Source organism: Tinamus guttatus, unplaced genomic scaffold (genome assembly GCF_059628265.1).
Source record: "Tinamus guttatus ecotype Peru unplaced genomic scaffold, ASM5962826v1 Tinamus_guttatus_pri_ptg000580l, whole genome shotgun sequence".
NCBI classification, from domain to species: domain Eukaryota; kingdom Metazoa; phylum Chordata; class Aves; order Tinamiformes; family Tinamidae; genus Tinamus; species Tinamus guttatus.
The window spans coordinates 1,702,790-1,716,599 of NW_028289114.1; the positions used below are offsets into that span (position 1 = coordinate 1,702,790).

The window sequence follows — 13,810 nt, forward strand, 5'->3', positions numbered from 1 at the left end:
AATTTTATCAATATTAAAATGCAGCCACCTCTGGTACACAATAAGGCACCTGTTTAACAGCACACGGGAAAATGATTCCCTGGCTCAGTCCTGGAACTGAGGAATAAGACTTCCATCTGAAACTGCAGAGGTAATTTTTATAAGATTCCCAGTCGTTAGAAGATCATTCCAAGAGCACAGATAGCAATTTTTGTGTATGCAAAACATTTTTTAAGGCCTTCTTCATCTATAACCGTGGAAATATAATTGTTTCCAGGTCATACCATGATTCCTGCAGAATCCATCTCGTCTGTTTCGGATTGGTGATGGAGCCTTGCTGGCACTTGGAAGTATTTCAAGAAACGCTGGCCCCTCTGTTGCCTTAGCCTTTCCCAGGTTTATGCTAGCCACACCGGGCACATTCTATCTTCACAGAACACAGTTAGAGTTTCTCAGGCATTTTGGGCTGCCTAGCTTTGCTACAGCCCTGTGGAAGTCTGAAAGCCAGCCGTGGCAATGGGCTGCAAGGTAGGCACACTGACGCCGTGTAGAGGAATAGCTAACTGTTCGCTGCCAAGTGGAGTGAGACAGGTTGCTAACAAAGGACTCTCTTTGTCAGGAGCTAGGACACTGTAACTGGATGGTTTATCTTCACAGCATGGTGTTAGAAAGCAGCGATCTTCATTCACTAAAATTAGAAAGTTGTAAGCATAGCACAGGATTCTTTGGTATTGCTACAAAGTATAGCTAATTGAACTGTGTTAGCCTAGTGTCTTGTATCTTGGCTAAGGATGGTTTTACAGAACTGTTGCAGGTTTAAATTCTCCTCTCTGTTTTCCATAAAGAGAGGACTGAGCCGGGCAGGCATCTGTCCCTCCTTCAGGGTCGGATGCAATTCAGGGTCAATATCCCTGAACTCGGATCGGATAGGCTGAGTATCTTCCTCTGTCAGGATTTAGTGGCCATGAAACCTATTCTGCAGAAATCAGATTCTGTCCCTTAAACTTCTAGAAACAGTCTTAGTAACTTCCTTGGGCTGTAATGGAGCTTCTCATGGCATTCCATATGAGTCTGACTGCTGACTAGTTAATAAGCTTAGATGGGGTAATTAGGGTTGGGTCATGATTTCCATGAAGCTGGTAGTGTCTTGGTATAAACAACTCATGAGCTCTAAGCCTCTTTCACTGGGGATCTACATTTTACATTAAATAGTCTACTTTAGTTTGGTTAAATCAAGGTAGCTCTATTCATTTTAACATTCCAGTGATCCAGTAGGGGTGACTATGGTCCTAATGAAAGTTTCTGTAAAGAGCAGGAGAGCTTGGACTATCCTGTCAGCAAAACATGTTCAAGAGTGGGCAGAGAGCTTCAAACCTCCTTTTTCTTTTTGACTAACTATATCCTGGATAAAACAAGATGAGAAAAAAAATCCAAAAAACAATTAACATGTTTTCTAATTGTTTGGGCCTAATTTCTGCAAGGTGCCCTGCCCTGATACCACCAATGATCTCTCTGTTGTGCTGTTCTAGCTCCCATTTTTTTCTGGTGTGTGAGCGAGCCTATCTAGTTACATATTTCAGACGCTTCCAGTCATGTAAGCCAGCCGTTCTCTCTTCTGGGTGCTATTCCTAACTCAAAGGTATTCACTGAGCTTTCAAAGTCCTCAGTCATTACAATAAATCCGAACTGGGGAAAGGGAAAGAATCCAAAGGGTTCTTTCAATTTATTGTGCCTGGGGAGGTGAATAGCTGTATTAAGTTCACTACTGATCTGTGTAAGTAACCTACTATGTTGTGGAAATGTTATCCATTCCCAATTGACATCAAACAGTTTTGTATCTGCCCACTTTCCATTAGAGAGGAGCAACAAGATTAACACTCCTTTCCCACACTATCTCAGTGAATTCAATTAGCCATTAATTGCCAACCCCTTTGATTATGATGAATTCTTAGGCAGATCGTTTAATTCCAGTTCCCTGGATAGCTACCATCCTAATGATTAGTGGGAAAAAAAAGTATCAATAATCACTGTAAACACCTACCTCAAAATACATCTCACTGCTGAAAGTGCTGAGTGTCTGAGCAACCATTAATCAAACACAAAATGTTCTGGCAGTCTCACAAACTAATCCATCATAGCATGTTAAGGTCTCCCAAGTTTGTCACCTGAAAACACCATCTGAACACAGAAAGTACAGACCCTGAGTTCATAGAATTTCCTGATGGGTCATGCCTTTCTTAAAAACAGAAACATTAACTGATGTGTTTTAATTCCTGGCTTCAGTGCAGTGGTTACAGAGTTCAGTCTCATCCAGGGATACATGAACCCAAAGATTGTTCATGCCTATCTTATACCTGTCCCTGCACAAGTGCTCGTGTGTGCATGTGAAAGCAAAACCCAAGCTGGCTAAGTGAGAACTTCATGATGTTAATGAGGAAGGGAAATCTTAACTCAAAAGGAGTTTCTTCCAGCGGTCTGAAGAAGCAAATTGCCTACTGTTTTTGCGATCACCTCCCAGGGGAAAACCGTCTGAATTCATACCAAAAAAAGATCTGGGTTATCATAGCTGTGCCAGCTTCCCTGCTTCTTTTTCTACTCCTTAGTAAAGAACAAAGAAGAGATTGGAAAGGTCCAATGGGTGAATAAGTTCTTTTAGGATATTTCTACAGTTTTCAAGGAGAAATCTGTATCAAAAGATATGTGAACTTCAATATACAGAACAGAGATGGGGGGAAAAAGTCAAAAAGAGAGTGAACAGATCAGATACACCAGTGAAAAACTACAGCTGTTTTTTGCCTCAGTCTCCAGGTGAAGATACTGACACTTCATCAGGATAAATCATGTCTTCACACAACTTATTTATCTTATTCACATCAGAACTCCCATCTAACATCCAGAATTCTATACTTTTCAATCAATAATGGCATATACAGACGTTTAAAAATCACTTTGCAGTTTTAATTGCTTCCCCAGTGAAGCTGATATTTTAATGAACTGTGAATATTAGGAACTAAGTATATTTGACCCTTTGCGGGTCAGCCAGGGAGGACAATAGGAAATCTTTTTGCCACCCAAACATTACAGAATTGAATTTATGCTGAATGAAATGGATTGGACTTTATAGTCACTCTGACTTCTAAAATGGAGATGGAGCCAACAGAGATGCAAGGATCCAAGGCTCTTCGGAATGTCTAGGCAGTTTATCTGGGGAGAAGGGAAAGAGTTCAAAGGAACAGTAAAGATTGTCCATATTAAAACTGAAAACAGCCATGAGATGTCAGGTGAGCCAAGTTTGCCTCATGGATGTTTTTTGGAGGTATCTTAATTACTGCCAGCAGCCTCTCTCCTAATGATGAAAGGGAAAATGGCACCCATGAAATAAAAAATGACATTTCTGCTATGGCAGGGTGAGTGACTCATCCTCTGCATTGAGCAATGGTCCTTACAAATCTGACTACTGCAGCAGATGCAATTAATCTCTTAGCCTGCTGTTGCAGGGTACCGTGTAGGTCAGAGACCCTGACCTCGGTGTACACTCACACGCAGACCAATACACACTTTCATCCAAATCACTGCAAATGAGTTTCAGAGCTGGCAAGCCATAGCGCACGTGCTTTGAATACTGTATCAGTGGGGCTTATTATCAGGAAATTGTCTTGATGATAAGTGTGTTACTGTGATCTCCCCACCTCCTTCCCTCCTTCAAAAAATACACAGAACAGTCTGACAGCTATGTTGGCTCAGCATTCCTATTGCAGAAACTCTCTTGTCCGTACAAATTTATTTTCCCGCTGTTTGTGGAGACAATAATGAATAAATAAATAAATAAGGGGAAAATCAGTCTGCTGCAAGTGAGGGCAGGCTGTTATCTTTAGGCTTTTATCAAGAGCTTCAGATAATCTTAACAGCCAACTGGCTCTTCAGTTAGGCAGCCTGCTCCATTCACCAAGGCATTTCTCTAGGAAAACAAGCACTTGATTGGTCCAGCAGAACTTGAACAACATCCAAGAATTTTACAGCAGTAAAAGAAAGCCTAACCAATCATTCAGTGAAGTGTAAATACTTAAAAAGATGGACTTTTGTTTTGTCTAATATATAATGGCTCCTAAATCGCATCATATTGCTTTTGTGCTTGAGAATATGCTACACACAAAAATTCTCAAATCAAAGTTTAATCACTGACGTTGACTTAATGATAATGTGTATTCAGGGCCTCTGAGTAAGCTACCTGAGCACTGAGATGATTTTATTCTTCTTTTCCTAAGAGCTATTTTGCTGTCAGAAGCCTTGGGATGCCTCTGTGCAGGGTTGGCCTCCAAGCTGCTCTAAAGGCTGGAAAACCAGCACATATGAAATTTATTTGTGTCCGTATCTGAAAGCTAAAGAAGCATAAATCTGGCTCATGATGTTTTTAAGAATGGTGGCTCATTGTTGTGAGGAAAATCAGGGAATGGGATCAATACTCTTTCAACAGTGAGGAATTCGGAGCTGTGTGTGTTTTGTGGGTTTTTTGTTTGTTTTGTTTCAGTACAGAACTGTTCTTTTAGTACCTTCATTTGACTAAATGTCTCAGAGAGTGATAATGATTTTAAAAGATTTTATCTACAAAAAATAGAATTTTGTGTACCAGCAAGGCAAATCTGGACATGGTTACATCATGGCACACCATCAGGCAAATGCTCAATCCCACCTGAGACAGTTTGAGTCACACTAAGTTTGATTTCTTTATATTTAGTAAAATCATTTGAAACAGATGTTTGAGGGAAGCAAATAAATCTGACTGGTGATTATCCAGGTTAATGGGTGAAAAATCAGGCTGAGAATGCAACCTAAAACATTTCTGTTTCAGGAACAGCAGTAAGAAAAAGACGACAGCTGCACCCTGGATACAGAGATGTATTCTTCTGTTTCCAGGGTAGAGAAAGAGGAGAGAAGAAGTTGGAGCTGGAGGTATTACATGATCCTGGAAGAAAAGTGTAGGCTAATCATTTTTCTGAAAACAAAATCCTGAGTATCAAGAAAGCAGTGGCATCTTTGTACTACACAGTCTAGCCAGTCCTGTCTGCTGTGTCCAGCATGAGTTCTTATCTCCCTTCTCCGGAGAACTGCATTACCTTTGAGTAGGGCGAATAAGAACTAACCGTGTAGATTATTATCACTGCTACCACACCAGCTGATACTGAGTTTGTGACCTAACACAATGTTTCCACTTTTTTTGTTCAATAGCAGAGTGGGCGTATGGAAATGTCATTGTTTTGGCAATCAATCAATCTATTAAAGTCTCCACTGAAAGGCCAAAGGGACTCTAACGCTGAATGAATAGGTGCTCCATCCGAGCCTGGAAATGACATGGAAGACTATTCCTGATGAATGCATAAAAAAAAACTTTTTTTCTTTCTCAAAGCAATGAGGGTGTGGTTTCCTTACTTCCTAACTGAGAAGTAGGTTTATGAAGAAAGATGAGACTTGAAGATCTGTTTTCCTGGGGGAGGTAGGAAACAGAGATTTTGGCCAGGGAGGGATTTCCTGTCAAGGAAGCCTTTGTTCCTTGATGGCTGTGCATGGGATGCTGTGTCTCAGGGGCAATTTTGTGACCAGTGGTCACTAGTAAGGGTCCGGTGTGGGTGCCAAGAGAGAGTACACAGCAGAGTGATAATTTATACTGTGTGATCATTCCTAATGCTATTAAAAATTCAAATATGCAAAGAATAGTATCTAGTTCATTGTAACCTTTTGATGGTAATTGGGAAGCCTCATGAGGCTCGTGAGGCTGCCATGTACATGGCAGTTGATAGTGCAGATGGGATATAGACACCTGAGAACAATGCAGAAATGAAATCACTAATTTCCATAAAGGGTTCTTGATCTCTTCTGAACTAAGGAGAGTTCGAACTGGCAGGCAAGTGTGAAAGACTTTCTCTCAACTCTCTCAGCCTCTAGCCAAGGAGATGCCATTCACATTTCCTCACAAATGGGAAAGTCAATTCATAGAAGCAGGCAGAACTTGAGAAATGTGCTTGTTGATTCTGCTGAAAGAATCTCCAGTAGCCTCTAAAGCATTGTATTAGGATGGACAGAAAGGGTAATTTTCCAGTGCAGAAAAAAATTAACTAAAATTGTGCACCCAAAATCTCATGCTAAAACGGACACTGATCTTTCTAAACTTTCTCACTAGGGAAAATGGAGACTGGAATTGAGCTGTAAGTTTTATGAGGATTCTTTTTCTTAGTGATTACCAACAGTTTGGACTTTGTTGAGGTGGAGGGAAACATCATGGACTCTAATTCATAAATATTTCTAAGCTAAGGCCTTTTAGCAAAAGGCATAAACCAGAATCCTTGCCCCAAGTAGTAGTGGTCACTGTGGAGGTGAGAGCAAAAATTACATTTCCTATCCTTTCCAAATGTTTTCTACAGGCACTAAATAGGGTTGCTGTGAAAATTCCTAGATTATTCATTTGCACATGCATAGCTCAGAGCCAAAATCACCAGGCATGGATTTACTACAGGAAGGAGAAGAGGTCTGGAAAAGTCCAGAAGCATCTCATTCCTGATGCAGATGCACTATAGTCAAGGCAACTGTGCTTCTATACCATATTTTAACAGCAATGTAGTGCTGTGGTTGAAATCACCAAATTGCATTGCAAGATATGTTTTTTTTTTTCTGGCTACTTTTCTCTTCTAGAAAACCTCCATGAAGTATAGTCTACTGTGCACTCTTGTGCTGCCCCATATTTAGATGTTTACTGAGTAGAACTACGTAGAACAGCTAGTGAAAAGCTAGACTTATGTCTGGCATCTTCCTAGTAGTGCACAATGGAGTTGAAGAGGCCTTCAGCATCTTTTCTGTCAGTTTCGTGTGCACCAGGCCATAGTCTAAGCTTCTAAGCACAGCTTCTGAAGTGAAGAGCATTCCTGCTGCTGAACAAGCATCCTACAGTGTTCCTTGCCAATTAAGTGACCTGGAAACACCTTTGTAACCCATGTTGTAGACCTGATGTCTCTAAACCATGAAGCTCCAGCTGCAATAATGAAAACTGCATGCAAATGTCTTGATTTTGTCACAAATTCTGCAGATAATGTGTTTTGGCTGTGCAGAAATCAGAGGAAAGCCAGGATCAATGAGGCAAATGGCTAGGCTGGTTATCATTGATATATGAAAATGATGGTGGTCTTCTGTTAAGCAGCCAAGTCTCTTGTTGTGTTTGGCTCCCATCTGGCCAGCTCAGTGGTTTCTGATTTGTTAAAATACAATTGCCTGCAAGGTTGTTGTCACATTTAAGGCTGGTCCTATACTCGTGCTGCTCAGGTCTGAGAAGGCTCTTCAGCTTTGGCAGCTTGCCTGCGAGACACATTGAAGCAGCATCTCAGTTCTGGGCTCATTACTTCTATTCTCTCCCCGAGAGACCCTGCCCGTGGTTGAGGCTGGGATATACTCCAAGAACAACCTGAGGCTATTTTTTTGCCTTATCAGGGAATTGCTTTCCTAACTGCATGGGTGTGCTCTGTGTGGTGACCCGTATTCTCTGCTGCCTCCTGCTGAAAAGCCAAGAAGGACATTCAGAGTGAGGCCGCCCAAGCTGTGGACCAGTGTCCAGGGAAGCAATGGCAGCTCTGTTAGACATGAAGGCTGTCAGAACAAAGTCACCACTGGGTTTATAGCATGGAAGAGTTCTGTATTGGTCATAAATGATTTTCTATCTTTGCTTTCTCCTGAATTTCTGAGAACAAAGCCCAAGTTTTGCTCGTGGTGACTACCTGTCACCAGTATGGTCCCCAGATTGTACAGCAACCTTACCCCAACGTAGACCATGTTGGATTTTATTAATTTTGTTTTATCAAAAAAAAATCCATTCAAGCCAAAGCTCCATGCTTTACAACTTTCTTCTGAAAGAGGTCCCATCCCTTGTTATCACCATGTCTTTCTCTGAACTAGCCTTATCTCGCATATTATACCAGTCTCAGAGCCCTGGCAAGCACTGTTAGTCAACACTTTTCCCTGCGCATGAGAAATGCTAGATTTCTGAATCTGTGGCAAGAGCAGATGAGTTCAGATTCCTTTATAGTGCCTCAAAAAGCATTACTCCACAGTAAGACATTCGCTCAGATTCACCTTAGTCCCTTCATTGATTTTTTGTCTCCTAAATAGCAGCTGAGTAAGAAGGCAATTAGGTTTTAATGAATAAAATAGTTTACTTACCATCTGTAACAGCTGGAGCATCTCCACATATCTGAGGAAAAAGATAAACTTTTGTTATTTGCCATCAAACCAGTGCTGAATAAATAAGGGTGAATTGTGTAGCTTCAGTTATAGGACAGTAACAGTCAGAGTGTAACAATTAACTCACATCTTTTCTGTAGACATCAGCTCCTGTGCAATGAGGTAAGCTCTGGACTGGCCTTCTTTCTATCAAAAGCAAAACCAGAGACAATTAAGGGTTATTTCATGCCAGGAGGAAAAAAAACAGCAGTAGAGAGTATTTTGAACCGACATATTCCTTCAATAAAGGTAGGAACAAGCTTTTTATTCTGTGTTGGTCAGTGTTTGATGCTCTGGAGTCCCTTGCTTGAGAGGGTGCTTCAGCAATCCAAATACTAATAATATGATAGAATAGAACAGATGTTAACACAGATCTTAAGGTTGTAAAACTATATTCTTACTGAAGATGGAGAGAAAATTCCTCTTGATTTTCACAGGGCCAAAATCTGTCAGAGAAGCAGGAAGCACTTAGCTTTGAATAGGCTAACTTCATGACTCTCTAGGTTTATACCATTTGGTTAGTGTTCTTATGGAAAAGCGTGTTTTTTATGAAATGAAAGTACTCCAAACTCTTCTGGCTGCTGTGAGACCTGTGAAAGCAAACGAGGCAAAAGACTTCAGTGCCTGCTAAACAAAATCTGTAAACTAAACTGTAATATATACCTTCAGAAACCAAACTATTCAGTACTCCAGCAAATAGCACCCTTTGAGATCTCAGTGGCTTCTACTTGATTGGTAGATATCACAGAAGACACAGAAAACTCTGAAAGAAGCCAAGTGTATGGCTCTGAGACACAAATGTCTAATTGAGGTATTTTCCTCATATTTCATGACTCACTATAAGAAATGAAAAAAGAATTAAAATGTTTACTGAAATAAGTCTACTACAGGAAATTTGATTTATGTAGCAATCATAAGTAGGGAAGTAGAACAATAATTCAGCAGTAGGAAAGTGAAGCAGTCTCCAGTGATCTAAAGGAAGCACTGTGGGGAATGTGTTTTGCAGTGGGACCTTGTGTGCCAGAACAGGTATGGTCGAAACCCATTGCTTGATATATCCGGTTTCTGAAAGGCTACCAAGGAGAGACTTGAGGAGCTGTGATGCACCCCTTTGGGGCAATAGTCAAATGAGAAGTTCGTGACTATACCTCTGCCATGAATTCTACATGAGGAGGGCTGCTAGGAGTCAGGGGACACAGGCTGTAATTGAGCCCCCTTATAGAAAGCAGTGGCAGGACCCCAAACCTAGACTGCTGACTTCACAAATTACACTTGGTAGATCATATGCGTAGGGTTTACATCGTAATAGCAGATCTGAGCAGTAAAAATACCTAAACAAGTTCAAGGTAAATACATTATAGACTTTTTCTTCTCTGTCCCTCCTCCCTATTATCACTCCCTTGGGATACACATATTCTTGGACATATGGAAGAGCAGTGTCCAAGTTCCTCTAGATCCCATTACTGCTGTAATCCCTCTGCTACCATTTGTATCTACAGAGAGATTATCTTGTGGATTACAGAACTGTCTGCCACTCCCAAAACTTCTGTTTTATTCTGCCCTAAACTGAAAATAGCTAGGGGAGGAATGAAACATTTTCTTAAAGTGCTGGAAGTTGAAATGCAACTATGTAGGTGAAGCACAAAATCTCAGTTGCAAGGACAACTGAAACATAACCTTAGTTGTATTGTTGTCCAACAACCATACATTAAAAAAGAAGTATGTGACAGAATAGAAGCTTTATTCTAAAGATTCTTCTGGTTTTAATAATTTTATGTACTTATTTAAAAAGCAAAGAATTTGAACCTAATGTTGAGCATAATCGAGTGAATTCACTGCTGTCTACTTCAGAACAACCAATGACCAGTCAAAATTTAGTGTAAATAAATGGCATCATTGGCTCCACACATGAACAAAGAAAATGTTTCTGTTTCTATGAGAAGGAGCTTTGGCTTGACAGTCCACAAGTTTTCAGTCTGGAGATGATGGAACTGTAAGAGGATTATGAACTGATCAGGGCGAATAGGAGGAAAAAATACACTCAACCCTGATGACAATGGGCTAGATGAATGAGGTTTCACGTGTAGAGATGAACTTAGTGACACAATGACCTTTTCATCTTTAGTTTAATTCTGTGTACTGTTGTTGGGACACAACAGAAGATTACAAGAGCCAAAGGAAATGAAGTGAACTGCTCAGTCTCAGATCCTCAAATCAGAGGTCTCAAATTCATCAGTCTCAGATGTCTGATATCTCTCTTCCAGCAGCAGGAATCTGGGGGTGTGTTCCCTGGTGCGTTATTTCTTCTCGCTAACATGGGCCAAAGAACATGCTTTGAACCACTTGCTTTTGGAGAACTATTCCACAGTTAATAGAGTGAACTAGAAAGATCTGTTGTTTAAAAAGCATCTTACATTTCTTCCTTAATTTCACTCATCTCTTGGGAGCAAATCCTCCCATCCTATTACCCCCATTCCATTTTGAGAATACCATGGTGTGTCTCTCCTGGTTGTCCCCACTGCTGGGGGCTGCACACCAGAGGCTTTCAAGTTTTCTGTTTTCTCTCCTTTCCCTTTTGCAGGTATAACCGAGTAAATTAAGGGGGAGGTCTTTCTGGACCACCAAGCCCAGTGTTGGCTGTCCTGAACATCCTCTGTGCACAAGTCCTGCTCTGCACTGCCAAGGAGCGGAGTGCGTTTCCCAAGCAGTCCAGACTCATTCTCCCTTCACGTACACACATTGTCACATTCTGTAATTCCTCTCATGATTAATATGTCTTAGCTAAAAGACAAAACACTGGGACCACAGTGTCATATGGCCTGTCTCGAGCAAGTTTGAGACAGTGTCTCTAGGCGTTGCCTGTCTTGGTGTTATTTAATTGCTGTTTGTTTAACCAGGAAATGAACTCTGAGATTGACGACAGTGTCTGGAGACAGACTTCTGGGAATAGGGACTACAGCGGGTGCAGGTCCCTTAACCATCAAGTTTCTAAAACAAAGCCCAAGTGATAAATATAACACAGTCATCTCCCACCTTTTTAGTGATCTTTACATACTGCAATAAGTGTTGCAGTATGCTCCTTTGCAGCCTCTACTTCAGGAGCCAGACTCTGAGCCTTGCTATATGCCTTTGCTTGACAGATAGAGGCCTTACAGCCATCTGGGGATGCTGACTTTCTGCCTTAATGAGTCTTCTTGTCTTATCACTTTGCCTCCCTAGAATCGAATGCTCACAAAATGCTTGCAATATAAAATACACAACTGTAATACTAACTGAAGTGTTGCTGCATTCCATCCACTCAGAAAAATATGCTTGTGCCTGAAAGGTGACTTACACAGAAACACTTCAATGAGGTTAGAGCTTGTGCTCAGTCAGGACAGCCTATCAGCGTAACTTGCTAAGCAAAGGTGATACTGTGCAGTCATCTCTTCAGATGATAATGAACCAAGCGCTACAGCTCTCCTACAAATGCATATCAAGTTTACTGATGGAAAGTTAAGATCTAGAGATGAATAATTATTTGTTTAATATTTCTTCTTTTCCAACAGGATGTCTGTTTTGCAATATATAAGGAGGCACAACATCAGCAGAAAGCTTTGGCTTAGAACAATAGAGAAAAGATTATGGAAGGCTAGCAATGTTGAACATCTTAGCTAAGTCCACCACAACACCAGAAAACCTTTACTTTACCATTTCTACTTTCCTCAGCTTGATAAAGATAGTGTGCATGTCTGTCCAGGGACATTATATAAACACAAGGAGACACCACTGCTATAAGGAACAATTTACTGCCTTTTGCGTAAAGGGATTTCAGAGCACTAGTATAGGCCCTAGGGGCCTACAAGACATATTGGAAATGGACCAAGCCTTTGACCATCAATCATAGAACAGGCTGGTTGTCATCTCTCTTGATGAGCACATTGAAGGTTAGGTCTTTACACTGTTGCACCCATGAGCACAACTGAAGTTGTGTACTAGTCTTAGATACTTAAACTGAGTAACTTTCAGGTTCGTGTCCCTCCTGTGCCTCATCCTGACAGAATAAGTCTTTGAGTTGAGAAGGGACGAGTAATGATAAGGGACAAGTACTTCTATGGAGAAGGGTGGCTAACAGTCCATTCTGACTGTTCTATAGTTCTTTCAGGCTTCCCTTTTCTGTGTGGCAGTGATCTCATCAGTGCAGGGATGAATCTCCACACAAAGTCATTTACATACTCTGGCCCCTGCTCTGAGCAATTCCAAGGCATCAGACATGGGCATGCCTTGATGAAATTGGGCTTTGTTGATAGTGCCAGTCACTACTCGTGGAGCCCAGTGTCAGCCCTTAGCTGTGCTGATCCAGCTTTTTGCAGAACCGTGCTGAGAACGAGTCAGTGTCCTGATCTGGCCTGAGAAAAAATGGGACGGGGGTGGAGGGAATTCTGCCTCTTTGGAGGCAGAGCAAGGCTGTGTTGTCTCCAGAGAAACACGGGCAGATCAAAGCACCATCTTTTAGGACTAAAGCATTAGCACTGGGGAAGCCATTTATCTCAAGTACTCAAGGAATAATCCTTTGCATTTGGAAAGCTCAGAAAGCTAGCCAAGGCACAGCAGCAATGGCTCCATTTCTGGGTTTGCCACTGGGGACAGGGACAAACACTTTGCGTCTCTTCCTAGAAGTGCATCTTATTTTGCATGCTCCTCAGCACATATATGCTGTAGCTGGATAGCACCTGGCCCGAGAGTGCTACTGTCGCTATCACAAGGTGAAAAATGTTTGTTTGAAAACAGCAGTTCACATTGCTGTCAGTGGTGCCAGAGTAACTGGCACCAAACAAGTCACTTGTCCTGTCTGGTTCTGTGGATCAGTGAGAGAGCAGGAAATGGAGCCTGTGTCTCCAGTATCTCAATTCTCTTGTTTGAATGGCCTGATTGCAGCCATCCTAAGGAGTCTGTGCAATTGCGTAAATCAAAGGTGGTCCCTCAAAAGGCATCAAAATTAGGCACCTTCCTCAAGGCTCGGCTCACAATCCCAGCTTGTCCAGGGGTTGTGCATGTGTATGTGTGTGTTGTAGTATGTGACGGTTAAAGGTTAGCAAAACAGAGTGATTTATGAAGCCTGGAAAATAAGCCTACCTAGTGGATAGATAAGGAGTGGCAAAGGCAGTTTTAATAACTGTTGCCATGAGATAGTAGCTGTCTTTATAAGACCTTTGCGGCTTAGCCTAGTGTTCACTCTGTGCATGATGCGCGTCACATCAATGTGCTGTGCTGTTACTATCCCCATTTTCTCACACATTTATTTTGGTGTATGGGAGAACAGCAGAGCATCTCACCTCCAGTGCTGCCTTTTCATAATCCCAGCACTAGGAACTGCTACTTTATGAAGCTCTCCCTGCATATACCACCAAATAATGGTAATGAGCACCCATCCAGTCTAGCTAAAATTAGATGTAATAAACCTCTGAATCCTAAGTTATTAGACAAAATGCTTTGGTTTTTGATGCCATAAAATTCAGGTACATTTACTCTGAATTTGCTTTCTTTTATGCTCTGTTGCATTGGTTATGCTCTATCCATCTCACTCATTTGT

General features: G+C 41.4%; 1 protein-coding gene across 1 annotated transcript in view; it reads right to left on the minus strand.

Annotated features, from left to right (window-relative positions):
- Positions 1–13,810, minus strand: part of FGD5 (FYVE, RhoGEF and PH domain containing 5) — an 82,136-nt gene that overhangs the window by 36,015 nt on the left and 32,311 nt on the right. The window contains exons 3-4 of the mRNA XM_010221394.2: positions 8,327–8,385; positions 8,179–8,209 (exon numbers count right to left, since the gene is read on the minus strand). Coding sequence (XP_010219696.2) covers positions 8,179–8,209; positions 8,327–8,385 — 90 coding nt within the window. The remainder of the gene's footprint in view (positions 1–8,178; positions 8,210–8,326; positions 8,386–13,810) is intronic.